Raw genomic sequence first — 20,737 nt, 5'->3', positions numbered from 1 at the left:
AGCTCTGGGATCAACCAGGGCCGGCTGCAGGATGAAATGACTAAGGGTGCAGATGAAAATTCTTAGGGTGCACAGGAAATAGTGTTATTTTATTTCAACATACAGCTATAGCGTTGTTAAATCAAATGGGGTGATAACTGTACAAGTGCCTCCAGAGGGCGCTGTGGACTGTAGGGGTTTGGAGAAGTGTAGGACGGTTGTTACAGAATAGACCGATTCCGTACCGGTTTCATGGTCGCAGCCTACGTATTTCCTGTAGGCGGACTCGACGTAGCTGCGGGGGTAAAACCCTCACCAGGCGCACCTCTTCCACTACAGTGAACGGCAGAGTGACTGATGTTAGTTTGCCTCAAACTTTACTCCTTTACCTGCTTTTTTACTAACACTAACATTACAAAGATGCCCAGAACATCGAGATGAACCTGTGTAGTTTATGGCTGCTCCAACAGTAGTGGCAACATAACAAATAAAATAAAACGGAATGTCTAATATTCACCGCGATGGCTGAGACCAGAGCCATTGAGTATTGGTTGAGACAAAGCAGTGAAGAATCCTGCAAGATACATAATTTCAGTCTTACCCAATACCCAATCTTTCTGTTTTATGAACACAAGGCTGCTGTATTTTATACCTCATACTAAGCATTTAAAGTATGAGGTATAAAGTACAGCAGCCTTGTGTTAATAGAACAGAAATATTTGATATTGGGTAAGACTGGCGTTATGTATCTTTCACTGCTTTGTCTCAACCATTGCTCAATGGCTCTGGTCTCCGCCACCGCGGTGGATATTAGACATTCCGTTTTTATTTTATTTTTATGTTGCCACTACTGTTGGAGCAGCCATAAACTACACAGGTTCATCTCGATGTTCTGGGCATCTTTGTAATGTTAGTGTTAGTAAAAAAGCAGGTAAAGGAGTAAAGTTTGAGGCAAACTAACATCAGTCACTCTGCCGTTCACTGTAGTGGAAGAGGTGCGCCTGGTGAGGGTTTTACCCCCGCAGCTACGTCGAGTCCGCCTACAGGAAATACGTAGGCTGCGACCATGAGACCCGCTACGGAATCGGTCTATAAGAATGGCTTGTCTGTGACCGCAGCCCTGCACTGCACATTTAGTAAAACTTGTATCAGCCTGTTGCCATGTTGAATGATTTAACAATGAATAGCTGAATGCTGAAATATTTACTGCTGTTAAATAGGCAGCATTTATTTAATTTAAGTGTGGTATAGCTACAATCTGCAAACTATTGATACAGTATTCAATCAATCAATCAAAAACCTGAGTTTCCGTCTGTTTCTACTGCAGCCGCAGCAGCATTTATTGAATTAAGTGTAGCCTACATGCATGCTACTACATGCAATCTGTTATAAAGTATGCCTAGGCACCAAATTGGGCACCAAAAATCCTGCCTAGGGCACCAAATTGTAAGGGCCGGCACTGTAATAAACGGATCGCCTGAACTGCAGCCCAGCCAGTGAGCCAGGACCCAGGGCAACATTTTCTAAACCAATAAGTTCAAAATGATACATCTGTCAATGTGGCCATGGTGGAAAAACAAAAATAAATAAGATGAGATACTAGGCTATAGTCTCTGGTGGGTCACGCTGACTCGCGCAGCTCAGCAGCTAGTGGAGAGAGAGAGAGAGAGAGAGACAAAAAGACAGCCATTCCTTCACCAAGTTCACCATTCTGTTGCTATACTGCTACAACAATGATACAAAAAATAGAATAGTGAAAAAGAATTAAGCCTATAGCATAGCCTAAAATAGCCTGTTTCAGACAGACATGACAAATAAAACCAGCAGAACAAAATATGCCAGCTAAATTCCAACTGAACCAGTCAGTAGATTGCAGCCTACCAATAATTAGGAAATGTCCGACATGGAAAGCAAAAGGCTAAATTAGCTGTTTTATTGAAAAATATTCGAGTTGGGTAGGATTGTAGCTCCATGGCTTCTCTGTCCCCAAATCAACCGGTGGCGGGTGTGTGGTGTGGTGGCAAGCTTAGGCTTACCGAGGTGGAGTTCTTCCACAGCTAGAGCCAGGAGAGGGCAGATCTTCGGTCTTTGAATCACTTTGTTTTAATTTGTTTTGCACGCTTTTACTTTCCACAACAAAACACAACAGGAGTCAGGACGAGGTGAAACTATAGGGTCAAAATTCAAATCACTAAACTGTCCGTGGTCACGGTGCCACTGCTGACTGCTGAATAACAGGCTACTGCCTGCGCAGGCAGGTGATTGTAAATTGTGGAATTAGACTGGAGCTGCGCTGCAACGACAACGAGCAATTGATAGGCTGGCTGTGGCTATATAATATTACTGGGTAAAACTGCGTGTTTTGATACTGTTATTGTTATCTCTATGACAATTATAATATTCTGAATATATTTGTTATTTTTGATATTTTCATAACTTTACATAGAACATAAACTGAGGGTGCACATTTTGCAACTGAGGGTGCTATGCCCCCTCAGGCACCCCCGTGGCGCCGGGCATGGGATCAACACTCACACCAGGGCCTGTTATAATTACCTGTTCAGTGTCAACTCCAATCGCTACTTCATGTCATCACAAGCTGTGGATTCCTGGGATGACTGCAAAGACAGCAACGTTGTCCCTTTTCCCACAATAACTGTCAATGCTGGTACTTTATTGTATTGCAAATTTGCACAGTATGTGATTGTGTACACAGGAAATCCACTCTGAAGGTTGTACGAACGGAACCAAAATGGTTCGCGCCTTAAGCCGTGAACCTTGAGACAGCTACTTTAAATCCAAAATACAGTGGTAAAATGTTTTCATTAAAACAATACTAATGCATGGGATACAACATTCCACTGAATCTCAAACGATCAATAATCAATAATTAGCTCAATAATGACTGAATAATAATAATAATAAATATATCTGCAAGCAGCCAGAAGATGGGGTTCAAGCCATAAAGTCGTTCTCTGGTTGGAGAGTGGAGATGACGTCCCTTTTTTTGTTACGCTGATTGGCTGAAGGGGATGTCTGTCAATGCTACCAACCATGTATTAGCAGGTCCAGATTATTCCGCACAAATTAATGGAAATGCGTTTTCAAGGGGGAGTGGTTAACCAGGCTACGAAAATGCCAGGAGTGGATAGAGTGGATCATATAATTCATGCAATCATATAATTTGGAGATCTAAAGGTCAGAGGTCCTTTGACGAGTGACTCTTTTTGACCGTTTCCCATATCCCTCTACCATATTGCCGAATTTCGTGCCAGACGGGCACTGCCAGCCTCTTTATTAGACCCAACCTGAGCCTCAGCATTGTCAGAGAAGCCAGACAAAGCTACATAATGTGTCTGGATCTGGAACCATAATGTACATTATACTGGAACTGAGCCCTTGTATTGCAGCCATACAGTGACAATAGCTGGCTTCTAGTGAACAGTTAGTTGACTACCTTGTTTTGCGGCACACAAATGGAAAAGGACACGGGGGGAAAAAAAGAGACATCAATGCCATTCTAGCTAGCAGTTTGTGCTCGATCCCTTCCTCCTTGTTTCAAGATGTTTTCAATCAATGTGCAAGGCGGCGATAGAATGAGATTGTATATTAATCTCGTCCCAGGTGTATTTCAAGCAGTAGTGCTGTCTAAGAATTAAATGCTGAAGCGGCTGCGACAAGCTGTCTACTGATAAGGCATGTCATCATCGCCTTTGTGAGAAATACGATGGCTGAGTCTAGCTGAGTGAAGGCCCATAGCAGGAGTTATACTGCCGGATGTGTGGCAGGTGGAATATGATTAGCTGATTGTCTTGGGAAACCGTGTGGAATGTTAGAACAATGAAACCATTGTACAGCACAGGCTCTACAACTCTAACTATAGCATCTGATGGAAATCCCTTCAACTCGGATAAAAGGAGCAGTAAGCCACTGCACCCACAGGGAGTAGCTTCTTTAGCAGAGCTGAACAGTTATGTGGGCAGCATTGTTTGTGGCTCTCTTTCAGGTTTTGGATGGATAATATGGACCAAAATGTTATACTATACAATTATATTTAATGTAATCTTCCAAAACTATGTCAGGTTCAGGGGGTGCACCCCCTGGCAAAAAATAAATAAATATATATATATATATATATATATATATATATATATATATATATATATATTTTTACGTAACTTCTGGCTTCTGACTGTAGTTTGTATAATCATCTCTCTTATCATGATATGATGACTCGCTGTATGGCTGTAGTGGATGTGTGTATGTGTGTGAGCTGCTGTACTACCTAAATAACACATTTTTAGGGGTTAGGGCATTGTAAAAACGCTAAAATAATTAAATAAAGGTCAAAAAAACTGCGCGTGCACGTCGTTGGCCAAGCAGTCGCACCCCCAGGCGTCAAGTTCAAGCTCCGCCTATGACTGTAGGCCTAAGTAGGTGAAAATGCAGGCTTGGGTTACACATGCAGTCATTATTTGTTTCCAGGTATTTTAAAGGGTGGATTTGGATGGTCACAACAAGAGGTGCCATATGGTTAGCACCTCCTTCAAGCATCTTAACATGAGCTTATTGCTGTGTTTAAACACAGGTCCTTCCTATTGATACCTACCTGTCATTTCCATTCATCTACAGTGTGATCGAATAGTGAATTGGCTGAAACAAATCATTTTGTCCCTTCTCTCTCTCTCACACTCACTCACTCACTCGCTCTCTGATTTTCTGTCTAGAGCAGTTTGTTGAGATGTGGGGGCATTGTGTAGCATTGAGCAAGAGTCACTGGTTTTATCTCTTTAGAAAAGAAAAGATAGCCCAGGCGGTAGCGTAACCGTCTGGGCACCCGACTGGTAATCCAGTCGCAGTGTGCCACGGGTTCGACTCCCGAGCCTTTACTGCATGTCTTCCCCCATCTCTCTCCCGTTTCCTGTCAGTCTACTGTCTGTCCCTTCAAAAAAACCAATAAAAAGGCGTAAGCAGCAAAAAAAAAAAAAAAAAAAAATATATATATATATATTATTGTACCCAAAGCATGTCATTTTTAGAAATGTCCTGAAGAATATTTTGAGTGTACACAAAAGATGAAATAAAGGCTTTGTTAAAGGTCTCGGGTCTCTCTCTCGCTCTCTCTCTCTCTCTCTCTCTCTCTCTCTCTCTCTCTCCCCCCTCCCTCCCTTGATTAATTGTCTCCCTGCAAAGAATATCTCATTCATATTCAATGACTGGGTCTATGGCTGCTCATGTAGGCCCTTTCTCCCAAAACCATAAGGGGTGCAGTGGTCATGGTCAACTGGTGAGATGATAGAGGGTGATTTTTTGGAAGGTGAATATATTCTGCAGAAGCTGTCACACTTCCATCTATTACCGTTTTGGTAAATTTACCGTCCGAACTTTGAATAACTTATTTAAGGAAAAGACTGTTTAAACTAAGCCAAATTAACCACATTCACCCCTGGGTGTGCATGCCACGCTGCAAACCTGTTTTAAAAGATTGTCATGTGCAGACTCGGATATCCATTTGTCTTCATTTCAACAGACCAATTTACAATTTAGGCATTTAGCAGACGCTCTTAATCCATAGCGACTTACATTAAGCAAGATCAAAAAAGCATGGGAATACATCACATAAAAACATTTATCATGAAACATGCGTAAGCTAAGAAAGTAACAGTGGAATATCTATATAATGAAACTATACATATAAACTATACATATATACTACTATGCTATACATATGTACTATGACGTGCTATGACTACATACAATGCAATTATGGTACTGTCTACATAACATGCTATTAGTCTGTATCAAATGCTATCTAAGTCTACAGAAATGCTATCTAAGGGGGTGGGGTAAGTGCTATGGGCCATGATGGAGTCTGAAAAGCTGGGTTTTCAGACTACGGCGGAAGATTGGGAGTGATGCTGCAGTTCTGACTGCAATGGGAAGTGCATTGCACAGTTTTGGAGCCAGAAGACCAAGTAACGACCACAACAATTCCTCCTGACGGGGTCGATGAAACCCTATGACCCACAGAGGGATAACACATTACTCCTGCACGGGTAGAAGAGCACTGACTGTGTTTTCTCCTTTCTCGTCCTCACTTCACCCTTCAACTTCTATTCTTCCTCCTTCATCCCCTTCCTCCACGTTCTCCCCTGTCCACTTTCTGCTTTGTTTCAGGTAGCAATTTGTCCGCTGCCAGCCTGCCCCCTGTTTCCCTGGGCAGCTTGCTGGACGACCAGCACTGGCATCATGTGGCAGTGCAGCAGCTGAACTCTCACCTGAGCTTCACAGTGGATCAAAGCACACGCAGGGTCCCGGTGCCAGCTGTGTTCAGTCACTGGCACGTGAACCAGGTGGGTCGGACCGCGTATCACAAAGTCTAAATCGGCTCTTTGGGATGCCTGTAAAACTCACGATATATCCAGCGTTCATTTCAGTCTAAAACAGTTACTTTCAGCAAATGGAAAAAGAGAACCTGTGTTCTAATGAATCCAATGTAGTTATTTTTTAGCTCTTGATATTACTTTATAATTAACGGTATAGTGTAAGTGATATTATTGTGTGTGTGTGTGTATTTATAATGTTAATGACGATGACATTTTGTAGAATCTGGTCTCAGTCCTAAAGGTTAAATGATTATAAAACCCACAGACAGATTTAACCGCAGTTTGAACCTGGCGTCCGTGTTTTGGGCATTTGGACGTTATAGGTGAAAACATTTCAAAATGTTCAAAATTTTTCAAAGATAGCGTTGTGAGCTTGTAGATCGTCTAGACTCACATTTGCGCAGCACTGTCATACTACGAAGTATACAATAGAGTAATATGAAAACATAAATATATAAAATATGGAAATACAAGATTTCTGCTCAACGGTGATAATTGTTGTTTTCCCCAAGCAGCTGACTGTGGGGGCAGCCCAGGGCCGTAGTCACCAAACGCCCGACAGCTCCAAGATAAACTTCTATGGCTGCATGGAAAACCTGCTCTACAATGGCGTTAACATGGTTGAGCTGGCCAAACAGAATGACCAACAAGTCACTGCAGTGGTAAGTTTATAGTTTGGTACAGTACCTATATAATTATAATTATATAATATATTGTCATGTGATGCCAGGTCATTTGCAGACCTGGCATCCGTATAGTTTCAATTTACTGATTATTATTTTTGAGGGGCTATGCCCAGCTTTGTGTGAACACAAACATTGGCTGAAGATTGGCTGATCACCCCATAGCGATGATTTGATTGGCTGAGCAAAGAAGATACAAGTGAGGGCAGGAAAGTGAAGACGGTAAAAATGATTGGCCAAAATGATATTTGTGATGATTTGATTGGTTGAGCATGGAATGTATGATGATGTATGATGATAAGAGCGCACCTCACTTCACACGAGTGTGATTTTTTTATTCTACTGTTTAGACTGATGACAGGTTCTAATATTATATGCATTTGAGGTATTCCCTCGTGTTGTATACAGACAGACAGACAGACACAGACCAAAGTTGTATAAAGGATTGTTATACGTGTCAAAATGCTTAGTCCATAGCTATTAACATAATGTGTTCCCTAAGATGACATTGTGGAGAACTAGATCTGCAAATATTTATAAATGTTCATTCATTAGTATACAGGAACAGAGTGGAAAGAAACCGATTTAATTCAGAGATAAAATATTATTCCCCTAATTAGAATTAAAATACAGAGAGAGAGAGCGTGTGTTTTGTGTGTGTTGGTTAGGTTTACATGCACAGGGCGTGTGTGTGTGTGTGTGTGTGTGACTGTGTGTGACTGTGTGTGTGTGTGTGTGTGTGTGTGTGTGTGTGTGTGTGTGTGTGTGTGTGTGTGTGTGTGTGTGTGTGTGTGTGTGTGTGTGTGTGTGTGTGTGTGTGTGTGCTTGTAAAGCTGTTCACATTAAATCTATTTACATGATATTATGTACATGCATACAGTACTAGCCATATTATTGTGCAGTACTGTATACATATCTAGAAGGTATATTTTAACTAGCCTCATGGGAAAGGCACTAGAATAACATTAGAGCCACATCAGGTTTATGTCAGTCATGTAAATAGCCCACACAAGGACTTGATGTTAATATCTTGCCAATTAACTATAAGACTTCTCAGCACAAACTCCACCCTGTAGTGGAACTAATGTAAATGATTGATAGATTTTCATTTACTTAAATGTCCTGTTTCATTAGACGCCCAGCCCACGTAGGCATTATTCTTGTTTGTGATCAAAAACACAAGTACAGTATGTTCATATTGTTAAGAGCATGTTATACCCATTGTACTTCGATCAATGACACATACAGACAGATACAGTGATCCCTGGTGTCATGCATGGGAGACAGACAGACCCTGCAGACATTGTGTGCATAAAGCATCCCCGGGTCATTGGCGACACACACTGGGCATAAAGCATCCCCGGGTCATTGGCGACACACACTGGGCATAAAGCATCCCCGGGTCATTGGCGACACACACTGGGCATAAAGCATCCCCGGGTCATTGGCGACACACACTGGGCATAAAGCATCCCCGGGTCATTGGCGACACACACTGGGCATAAAGCATCCCCGGGTCATTGGCGACACACACTGGGCATAAAGCATCCCCGGGTCATTGGCGACACACACTGGGCATAAACCATCCCCGGGTCATTGGCGACACACACTGGGCATAAAGCATCCCCGGGTCATTGGCGACACACACTGGGCATAAAGCATCCCCGGGTCATTGGCGACACACACTGGGCATAAACCATCCCCGGGTCATTGGCGACACACACGGCAAGTTTGAAGACAATCGGTCAGATGGTATCTGAGTTATGCCCAGGAGAGACATTGCACACGCACAGGTTTCGGTAATTTATAGATATACTGTAGATACCTTCATTAAATGTCATCTACTGGGTGAAACATGTCCAGACCATAATCAGCTTATTTAAGAGCTTATCAGATCACTGTAAAAAGGATAGTAAAACATAAAATACATCTCCCCCAAGTTATGTCTTTCATCCTCTGGAATATTAAAGCTACCAGTTACTGTGGCTAATGGGAGAATAACCGATCTTAATTGTGTACCGATTTGAATTTTTGCAATTTTAGTAATATGGCTCAGGATATTTTTTTATTCTGCTGTCAGACAGCATATATACTGTATGCTAATATGTATTTAAGTTAGTGTCATAAATATTCCAGACTCCAAATACTTTACCTACATGAATTAGAAATCAGTGCCACGTCTGAACGATGGTATGGACCATAACTAAAACCTATTCCAGAAGAAATATTACATAATAATCCATTCTGGTTATTTGTTGCATTGTGGTACTTTGCAGAGTGCTCTTATGAGACATTAAGCAAATAGGTGAGGGCGGCATGCACACTGGCAGTAGTCAGTTTATTATTCTATAATGGATTCAGCCATAATGGATACAATATTTCTACTTGGCATCCTCAGTTTTAGTGTGTCGTTATTATGGGATTTTATTATTTCCATCTGTTTTTTGAAATGTATTTTCAGTTCAGTGGAAGACATCTTGTAAAGTATTTGTCACAAACAATGCAATCTCTTATGACTTGATCTACTTTAAGGAGTATAAAACACATTCTCCAGTTGGTAATTTACTGATATCTGTCATGCAGATTCAAGGCGGCTCATTAAGAAAGTCTCTTTCAAGTTGCTTGAAAGACAGGAGTGGAAGAAGGTGAATTAAAAGTTGACACGATTTCTTTCTTTTTCTCATACGTTGATGAATTATGCAATACAGTCTTTTAGCTCATGATGGTTTGGACAGCTCAGTCACAGGTGCATGTTGGATCCTTTTTTGATTCTCACAATGACCGCTCTCAGAAATATTACAGGGGCAATGGAAGTATTGTAATTTGACACTTATTATTATTCTATTTTCTGCCTGATCTGATTTTGCACTAGCTAGCAAACTATTACAGTAGGAGATATGAAACAGGGAGAGCGGTTGCAAGGGCTGGCGCCAATTTTTTCATCTTATACCCAATGGAAATCTTGACCTCAACACATGCGGTATACTGTGATAGCTGGCCCTTGTTTATGTAGACTGAACTCTCTCTCTCTCTCTCTCTCGCTCTTATATATATACTCTCTTACCTAACACAGGCACTGACCCCTAAGCTATGTTGTAGGACATTGATGTTGCTTCGCTCATGCTGATTCTAAATATGGGTGTTACAATTATCCGTATCCCGTCCCATCAGACTTGCTGATGAGACCCCTAGTGACATCGGGTCACAACTGCGACTAATTAATATTCATGTTTTGTTATCTCTTTCATAATCAGTTTTCCTGTCCCTCCTCTAGCGTCCCCACCTCTTTTACCTCCCTCTTCTGTGTTTCACTCCCTCAGGGCAACGTGACCTTTTCTTGTGTTGAGCCAATTTCGGTGGCCGTGACATTCACAGGCTCCCACAGCTTCCTACAGCTGCCGGGAGCGCCGGCGTTGGCAGCGCCGGCGGTCATGACAGTGGGCCTCCAGTTCCGTACGTGGAACAATGCCGGGCTGCTGCTGACTTATGACCTCCCGCAGTTGAAGGCCGTGGTCTGGCTGTACCTGGACGAGGCCAGCCTCCGTGTTCAGATCCACAAGGCTGACAGCGACAGGGCCCTTGTGGAGCTCAGCACAGGTCAGTCTTAAGATTAATCAAACCGTGAACAGGATCACAAGACTGACGGAGAGAGCTGTTGGGAGCTAACGTCAGTGTGATGACCATGGACGCAGAAGGTTCAATCGTGTGTGTGTGTGTGTGTGTGTGTGTGTGTGTGTGTGTGTGTGTGTGTGTGTCAGGTAAGGGGCTGAATGACGGACAGTGGCATTCTGTAGAGCTGAGCTGGAGACGAGGTCATCTGACTGCCGCTGTGGATAAAACAGAAGGTCCAACATCTCACACCAGCCTACTTATTGCTTTTAACACAGGAAGTTCCTTGTTCTTTGGCGGTAAGAAACAAATAATGATAAAACTGTAACACTTTTCAAAATTAGATTTAGAAAGTGCTTCAGTTCTTCAGTTCGCACTCACAGAAATAAGCACCAACCAATGAAATAAATAAAAATAACAACCTAGAGAGAGAGGGGGGGGGGGGGGGGGGGGCACATCAAAGTCTAGCTGTCCAATGTCCATTCTTCTCGTTAAAGTTTTAGAAAAAGTCGTTTTTAAAAGATGTTTTAAAAGTAGACAACAAAGATTATTCCACAAGTGTGGAGCCCTTCCGGCAAAATGCCATTCTGCCCCTCTGTTACAAACCTAGTCCTGGGGCCCGAGAGTAATAGCTTGTCAGCAGATCTAAAATTGCAGGGACCTCTTACGGGTCAGAAGGTCAGAGATGTAAGCAGGTGAAAGCCGTTCTATGATTTAAAATGTCAAAATCCATTCTGAACGCCACGGGTAGCCAGTGCAGTGAGGCAAGAACAGGGCTGGTCACATATGTTCTGGTTCTTGTAAGAACCGTAGCTGCAGTAGGCCTATACAGTACTTTGAACGAGTTGGAGGTGGTTCATCGTTTTTTTGAGGGAGTCCAGTTATCCAATTAAAATTACACAGTAAAATCCTCAGTGTCAATATAACTCTCAATTAAACACTAAACTTACACTGCATAATGTTATAACTGTAATTTATCTTTGGGCTTTACTGTATCATGAAAGTGATAGTTACTGTTACTTTCAGTCTCTAATGTTACTTCAAATAGTACACTTAAATTATTACTAGATGTGACTGGAGACATGCGCCTTATATGAGCATGATAACATGCACACATGCACTTTGCTTATCAAATCCAATAGTCAAGTCACTATCTACAGTAGATCTCAGAATGAGCCTGAATGGGCTGCACTGACTTTAAGTACTACCCATTTTGTAAAATTACGAGTAATTACTGTAATATTGTTCATGCTGTGTTGGAGAAACTCATATTGAGCCATAAAAATAAACCCCACAGGAATTTTTCATTAATTTCAATTGCTGTGAATAAGTGCTGATGTGCCCATTTCTGATGACATAAAAGCCATGGAGATGCTCAGTTATCACCCGAGCTATTCTGGTATTGTCAATAACATTGATATCTTGTTTGATTACTTTACATAAGACACTGCTTCTTAACTTGGGGCCCAGAGACCTGCAGGGGCACCCATCTAAATGATTGATAGTTACAGTAGAAACCAAATGGACGCTTATTGGTCTGTAATGCAGCGAGTGTACAAATGAAAACAAAGGACCATTACGGCTCCATATTGTTGTAATTTTTACACTCTCAGAGTTCAATTAACACTTTTTAGAGTGGGGTCCATAGTGGGGGATCTGTGGCCTAATTAATATCAAGTCTTGAAATTAAAACTTAATTAATCTTCTACATACAGTGTCGATATGCATGTACTCGCCCACATCACATGTGGACACAAGCACATTCTCTTAAAAGGTAACCACATGGCAACACCACAGATGACCTTTCAGCATGCCTGAATGAATAATAGAACTAATTTATAACAGCTGCGCTTGAAGCCCTATAGGGCAAAGCAGTGGGAGCCAATTTGTGGTTCCACCGATCCAAAGCCCATTCATTTTGCCCATATAGAGATTTCCCAAAATATTTATATAAATAAAAATAATATTATTATATAAACAATCTTATTGTATCTAATTATTTTAGGGGCTACAGACAGAATGACTGACTGACAGACAGAAGGACTGACATTTTTCGGTGCATTAATAGATACTGTAGATAACCTCAGTTTTGCGGTTTTTTACGGAAGAAACTTCGGGCAGACCCACCAGGCTCTAGGTGGGCGGCCATCTGCCTCGACCATGTCGAGGCCGTGTCGTAATGACATACCCAAAATACAAGCGTCTGCAGGTTGAATAACATATTCTAGGCAAAAACACTGGCTGGCTGAGCCTCTGTCACACCCTCAATCTGTTAAATATGTAACACGCAATGAGCATAAGAATAACATTTTCTGTGCTGCAGCCCAGATCAGGGCGAGGGTAATGTGATACCATCAATGTGGAAAGTAAATTTATGAAGCAGCGCTTATTGACGTGACACGGTATGAATAAACCCAAGCGCTGTTGACCCCTGTTTTAAATTCCAATGGTTTACACTGGAACCTACAACTGTATGCTAGCTACTGCATATATAACAAAACAAAATCTGCGTAATTGTAGTTATGAAATATCGATTTCATGACAACAGTAGCCAATCATATCGACCACCACTGCAGTAACAGGTAGGTATCCAGAGTAGTATTCAATAGTGTTCTATCACATGAACTTTTATCGAATTGAAGTTGAAATGCCTACCTCAAAATGTGTATGTAGGCTAACTATGTATCATTATGGAGTTGTTTGATCATCTTAAAGGATCATTTTCACCACAAAATCATATTTATATATCATAATTTGATTTAGCACGACATACTGTACAGTAGCTCAATAGTGGAACATGGCCATTAGTTATGCCATTATACATACAGTATCAAATAACCTTTACAGTGATTTCACCCTGAGATCACATTGGTATGGATAGAATGTTTAACAGAACTAACGGCATAATTGCAGTATACGCCGTTACTCACTAACTGTTGTCCAGCTGCAGACAGTTGTTATCCTCTATGCCGTTTTATTGGTTCACTGTCATACATTTTTCTTATTTAGGGTGTCCTGCTGAGAACAGCAGTCCAGAGTGTAGGAACCCTTTTAACGTCTTCCAGGGCTGCATGCGGTTCCTGACTCTGAATGGCAGACCTGTGGATCTTATCCTGGTGCAGCAAAGGCTACTGGGAAATTACAGCCATCTGCAGATTGACATGTGTGGCATCATTGACAGGTCAGTCAGAAGTTAACCCACACCTGAACACACGTTTTGTTGTGACTGCAGGTCGCAGTTTACTATGAAAACCTACAAAACCTGTCAGTCAGTCCGTCACACCTCGTGACATGCTCCATATACGGCCAATACAGAATGAATTCCATATGTTGATCTGACCTCATCTGACCTCATCTAACCCTGTACAATCAAGACACACACCGCTGCCACCCTTATATCTCCATATATGAAGCTGTCCTGTTCTGACATTCCATACAGTATGTCGATCTGACCTCATCAAACCTTGTACACTCAAGATACGCTCCATATATGGCCAGACCTCATCAAACCCTGTACACGCAAGACACTGCCCCCAGACCTGTTGTTTCAGCGTGATCTTCTCGCCTTCAGGGTGTCTTACTAGTAATAATAATAATAATAGTAATGATAAACTTTATTTATATAGCACCTTTCATGACATAAAATGCAGGGCAAAGTGCTTTACAGAGAAGAGAAAAACAAAAGCTTAAAATGGTATTAAAACACAGAGTAACATTAAGACAATAAAACAATAGCAAAGTGGAAGCAAATCAGGCAGAACAGTGAGTACATTAATAAGAACACAGAGGTTTTTAAAACTCAACAAAAAGCAAGAGTGCTGCATTTTGGACAAGTTGTAGTCAGTTGGCAGGCCAGAAAAAGTGCATTGCAGTAATCGAACTTCCAGAGTTTCAAACTAGAAAAAGTGCCCTTCTGGGCACAGGTCTCCACCAGGAGGATAGGAATGTTTAGGAGTAATATAAACATGTTTTTTGTTTGTTTGTTCCAATCTTTGCCAATCAGGATGGAATATGGGAAATGGTGCAGATCCGTGTTGATCGCACGCATGCACAATCCACCTGTTGGTGGCGCTATAACAGGCCAATGTGAAATGGGTGGGCTATATTCCTCAGCCTAGTAGGAAAGTGCGTGAAAGATTTAACGTCAAATTGCACGCTGCGGGCCCAGGCCGTAGCGTAACGGTCTGGGCACCGGACTGGTAATCCAGTCGCAGTGTGCCGCGGGTTCGACTCCCGGACCCGACACGGCCTTTACTGCATGTCATCCCCCCATCTCTCTCCCGTTTCCTGTCAGCCTACTGTCTGTCCCTTCAAAAATCAATAAAAGGCGTAAGCCGCAAAGAAATATCTTAAAAAAAAAAAAATTGCACGCTGCGTTCATGATTTGAGGCTTTTTGTTCAAAACAGGCCAATCCTGCAAAATTTGAAAGCCAATGTTAGCCAATTAGGATGGAATATGAAATATCAGACACATCCGTCTTGAGCACATGACTATGGAGATACTGTGTAACGATTTGCGGGATTTTTGGACAAAATCCGGAGGAGTAATATCCAAAAATGTGTTTTACAAAAGTCGGCCTCCTGGTGGCGCTCTAAAAGCCAGATGTGAACTAGAGAGACTGTGTACCAATTTGCGCGACAAAATCTGTAGGTGTACTGTGCAAAAACTTGTTTTGCACAAAGCGGCCTCCTGGTGGCGCTATAACAGGCCGTTCTGGAAATTTTGGGGCAGAGGTTCATCGTTGGCATCCAGGGAGAGTGTGTGCAAAATTTGGCATCGACCGGGTTAACGGTGCCGGAGATTAGCTGCTCACGGACACACGGACGGACGGACACACGGACGGACGGACGGACGGAGTGCAAAACATACTCTCCCCCCATGCCTTCGGCCTGGTGGAGACAAAAGGGACACCTCCTGGCCATGCAGCCAGGAGGTGTCAAACCCCCCCAATTTCAAGTCAAAATTTTGTGTCAAACAATTAAATTAAATTAAACAACACAGTACAATTTCTTTGGGGACATTGACTGCATTTGTAGTACAATCTTGCAGCGACCCCACATTGTTTCTTCAGGAACAATATTTCTAGTTGTAATATTGTTATTGTAATATAATATTAGAAATGTTACTGTTGGACATTTCTGCAAACCACTGACAGGTTGCATGTCAACATTTATGTTTATGGTTCGGTACGTTGCATGTCAACGAAAAAAAAAAAGTCCAGTGCTTTTTGTGCTTTGCAGAAAAAAACAAATAACGTTTTCTCTGGGAACCAGGCTGGATCAAAGCTGATAAAGCAGTTTATTTAGCAGTTTTTATTATTTGTAGTTGCATGTTTCAGTCCTAAACTCTATTAGGTTTCTATTATGTCTTTATTTCTGTACATCTGTATTCCTCTGCCCTTTTTCCTTAAATTGATCACTCAATATAAATATTTGCACATGTGATAGGACTTACAAATTAAATAATTTTGATTGTTATTTTATCCATTTGTAACTAAGAGTTTATAAATGTAACCAAATGGCCAATTTATACGTTTTGTGCGGTGTAGTTTCAGTATTATGTATAGATAACAGGTTCAACAGATGGTATCTCTCTGTGCTGAGGCTACAGTATACATCTCTGCCTTGCCACACGGAATGGAAGATGTGTGCTGTGCTGTACTGTGAAAAGCCTGCTAATAAGAGGCACACTTGAGATCATGAATCCCACCGGTGGGTGGCTGCCTTGTGGACAGCAGAGCTAATGTGAGTCAAAGGCTTTCCAGTGAATATCGGCTGCTCAGTTGCCACCAGCATTCCATGCAAGCTTTAGCTTGCATCCACTTGACAGTGGATCACTTTCAGCCTCCAACACGCATGAAGACATAAAGCCAATTGGCTTTTTCTTTGTGTGTATGTGGGCGGGGGTGGGGGGTGTTGAGGGGTGGAGAAATAAAACATGATCACAATAACACCCCAATCCTGACAAGGTCCCAGGGGATGATATTTGTAAAGTCTCTGAGATATATCAACACAGGATTTATTCTGTCTGGTCAGAATGAATGGTTGCTGTCCAAGGTTCTGAAATCTTTTCTCAGGCTGATGGCATGGGTTAGTTGCTGTCCAGGTGCTGAAATCCCTTCTCGGATATCATGGCTGACTGTATTCTGTATTCAGAAAGTATTGTGTGTGTGTGACGTATGTGTCGACCTGACGTAGCCCATATTTTGTTGCACATTTTGGACATCAAACCATTTGTGTGTGTGTGTGTGTGTGTGTGTGTGTGTGTGTGTGTGTGTGTGTGTGTGTGTGTGTGTGTGTGTGTGTGTGTGTGTGTGTGTGTGTGTGTGTGTGTGTGTGTGTGTGTGTGTGTGTGTGTGTGTGTGTGTGTGTGTGTGTGTGTGTGTGTGTGAGAGAGAGAGATGCGTGCGGAGCCATGCATTATTTTCTGTCTGCCTGTAAAATCCTGTGTTCATTTAACTCTGACAATGTAAAAAGAAAAACCCTAACCCACTGTCGGAGTTATATTCACCTGGAGGATTTTACAGTGTGTCTGTGAATAGTGTGTGTTTTGAAGTGAGACTAATGCAGCTTGGCTCTGTTATTAGTAGGAAAGGACCTTTCAGACAGACCTTCATCATGCAACTTAAAAATACACCATGGAATACACCATAACAGTCACATGCACACATACAATTGGAGAGAGAGAGGAAGATTATCCAAGGTTTTTTTTCAATCTCGGGTCAGTCTGATACGTTTTAATTTAATGAACACATGCACGCACAGGTTGTCCTTCATGGTGCCATTGTTATTTGAAATGCTTTCTGTCCTTTTGTGGGTGTGCTCACATGTGCGTGTCTAGGAGCGGGTGCAGACATAAAGGAAGGATAAAAATACATACCTTTACCCCCATTCTGTCGCCACCTCTATTGTCTTTCTTTGTCGCCTTGTATTTATCTTTCACCTTTCACCTTGTACCTCTCTCTCTCTCTCTCTCTCTCTCTCTCTTTATCTCGTGCTGAATGTAAAGGTTTCAGAGGGCTTTGCAGTATATAGTGTAGCTTTCCCAATTCTGGTTTAGCCCACAAGCAATGGCATATGCTGTCAGTTTAGCCAGAGGCAACAATAAAACCTGGAGAGATTGGATATAAGCGCTATGATCCACACCGCGAGTCAGCAACCTGTTAGTTAAGCTTGGCCCACATGAGAGATTTACAGTGGACTGTGTTAGTTAAGAGTTAAGCTTGCAACTCTCTCCTGCCTCGTACTGTAAGCCAGGTACCCTAGAGATGTATAGTGGAACAAGCACTCTGATACAGGCTACAACATAATAACACTATGTTTGTATCATTCTATAGCAGGGGTTCTCAACCCGTGGGTCGTGACCCCTCGGGGGGTCGCCAAATTATTTTGGGGGGTCCCCAAATTATTTTTGCAACTGAATGGCTGGAATATGGAAATGAAGAGTTTACATAGTACACATAGTACATGCATAAACTTCCCTTACTGATTATATCTGGTTTCAGTATTAACAAGGCCTTGGGCCTTGTTCTTTTCCTTAGAAATCAAACATTTAAATTTGAACCTGAAACTGTTATCCACAGTGATTTACAGTAAAATGATGACAACAGCAGATGGGATTGCCATCTCAAGCAGACAATATAGTTCAAGCAATGGTCAAAGTCAAAGTCCATATATAGAGATGCAGCAAATATTCCTCTGATCCTTCTGAGAGCCACTCCATCTCTCAGTGAAAGCAGCAATATGAAGGATGCATATGTTGATCGCATCTGAGCTCAGCTGTTTTTTGGACTGCTGACTCTCGCATTCTCACATTATGCATTTCACAATAGAAGCTATCCATCAACAGATAAATAGCATGCAGATCTTCAGTAAAGTGTTTCCTCTTTAAAACTACATCCTAGGACTCATTTGAAAAAATAAAACATTACTTTAATCAATTATTTCTAATATAACCAGCACATCTGCAGTGGATGGGGAGCAGTGGTGGTTAGAATGTTCCACTGGCCCTGAGGCGAGATTGACAGCCCGGGCCGCCCCTAATTCCCCCCCCCCCCCCCCCCCTCAGTTGCAGCATACCCGAGGCAATGAATATACACAATGTAGCCTCACGGGTTGTTCTACAAGGTTCACTGAAATTTAACATTTTCGAACCATGCTTTCTGTGCACATTTCAGAACACAGCTGTGCTTCTTTCAATGTTGAAAGAGGAGAATGGAAGTCTTGTTATGTTCACTTGCAGCTGTTTTATTCATGCATTGCCAAAGGCGTTCCTGAAGAATCCTCTTCACACATGCACACTTCACACATTAGAAAGTTTGTTTTAACAACAAATCAACAATCTGTCTCTGTCTACCCTCTCTCTGTCTCTCGCTCTCTCGCTCTCTCTCTCTCTCTCTCTCCTCTCTCCTCTCTCTCTCTCAGGTGCTCGCCCAGTCATTGTGAGCATGGAAGCAGATGTATTCAATCATGGAGCACTTTCCACTGTAACTGTTCCAACAGTGGCTACAGAGGAGCCACCTGCCACTCCTGTAAGCAACCGGAGCCAAGATTAAGACCTGGTTGTCTGTAATTGGCTCAGTTCAAAGATATTTATATTTACTGAGTAAATGTCCATGTGTCTAAACTGAATGTTGCTAATATACCCTAGCTTTGAGCATTTTAACTAAAATAAAAAAATGATATATATCCTGTTTCACAACTTGATACAAAACGTATACAAAAAATAGTCATCATGAAACATACGTAAGCTAAGAACCTAACTGTGGAATATCTATATAATGAAACTATGCATATTACTATATAGTGCTATGTCTACATCAAAATGCTATCTGAGTTAGATAAGTTGAGCCTTTGCATACGCCTGTAAGGTCGGCAGGCTAAGGCAAGTGCTACAGGCTAGCATGGGTGAGTGCAATTAAAGAACTATGTGCTTGTATTGAATCAAGCCACACAGTCCTGTAAGGAGATCAGACATTACTCAGATCTTTAATGGCAACTTAGTGCTTGTCAAATCCATAAAACACAAGAGAGGTTCCGCCCCACACACCATACCAAGGGAATGTCTTGGAATGTACTGTACAATAGGAATGTACAATAGTGTAGGAATTTCTCTTGAAATGGATCGATTTTTTTGCAGCCTGATAATCCACCGAGGATAGCATTTGAACATCATTACCACTGACATACTTAATAAAACACAGGAAAATTGTTCCATTTAGTTATATTTATATATTCCGAGTTAACCATTTTGAGTTAACCACTTCAACTCTATTTTATACTTAGTCATTCAATGGTTCTGCGATGTTACTGTTGATTTTCCTGAGCTTGATTAAATTGTGTCCTCAGCTGTATATGAGCCATCATGTGAGGCCTATAAACATAAAGGCAACACGTCGGGGCATTACTACATCGATGTGGATGGCAGTGGACCAATCAAACCCCAGCTTATCTACTGCAACATGACAAGTAAGTGTGTGTGTGTGTGTGTGTGTGTGTGTGTGTGTGTGTGTGTGTGTGTGTGTGTGTGTGTGTGTGTGTGTGTGTGTGTGTGTGTGTGTGTGTGTGTGTGTGTGTGTGTGTGTGTGTGTGTGTGTGTGTGTGTGTGCGTGTGTGTGTTCGTTTTATGTGCGCACGCATGCGCACGCACACACCCTGTAGCAATTACATGTTCACACAGTCACATTCAGTAACTCAGTGACTTTGATTGGGGGCCAGACTATTATTAAATCTGTTCCAAAGAAAGACTCGTTGTCAGGAGAAGTCTGAGATCATTTGTCAGAACTGACATGACTCCCCCTTGTTTCCCACAATTTATAATTTAGCAGACACTCTTAATCCAGAGCGATTTACAGTAAGCAAGAACAAAAACATGGTAATCATGAATCATACGTAAGTTAAGAACCTAACAGTGGAATATCTATATATTGAAACTTTGCGTATATACTATAGAGTGCTATGTCTACATGAAATGCTATCTACATACGTTGAGCTAGCTCCGTTTGGAACCCCTATATCTACGCTTTAGCTCTGAGATGACTCTGAGGTTCCGTGTCACGATATCCCTGCGCAGGTCGAAAT

General features: G+C 41.9%; 1 protein-coding gene across 1 annotated transcript in view; it reads left to right on the top strand.

Moving 5' to 3' along the window:
- LOC310859941 (contactin-associated protein-like 4) overlaps window positions 1-20,737 on the top strand; it is a gene marked incomplete at both ends in the record, with an annotated part of 126,483 nt that overhangs the window by 43,159 nt on the left and 62,587 nt on the right. The window contains 7 exons of the mRNA XM_083766708.1: window positions 6,157-6,332; window positions 6,881-7,027; window positions 10,369-10,645; window positions 10,807-10,956; window positions 13,667-13,838; window positions 19,082-19,188; window positions 20,006-20,125. Coding sequence (XP_083622834.1) covers window positions 6,157-6,332; window positions 6,881-7,027; window positions 10,369-10,645; window positions 10,807-10,956; window positions 13,667-13,838; window positions 19,082-19,188; window positions 20,006-20,125 — 1,149 coding nt within the window. The remainder of the gene's footprint in view (window positions 1-6,156; window positions 6,333-6,880; window positions 7,028-10,368; window positions 10,646-10,806; window positions 10,957-13,666; window positions 13,839-19,081; window positions 19,189-20,005; window positions 20,126-20,737) is intronic.

This window comes from Protomyctophum parallelum, assembly GCF_964188405.1.
Source record: "Protomyctophum parallelum genome assembly, chromosome: 6".
NCBI lineage: Eukaryota > Metazoa > Chordata > Actinopteri > Myctophiformes > Myctophidae > Protomyctophum > Protomyctophum parallelum.
This window is presented reverse-complemented; position numbering and strand designations above follow the sequence as displayed.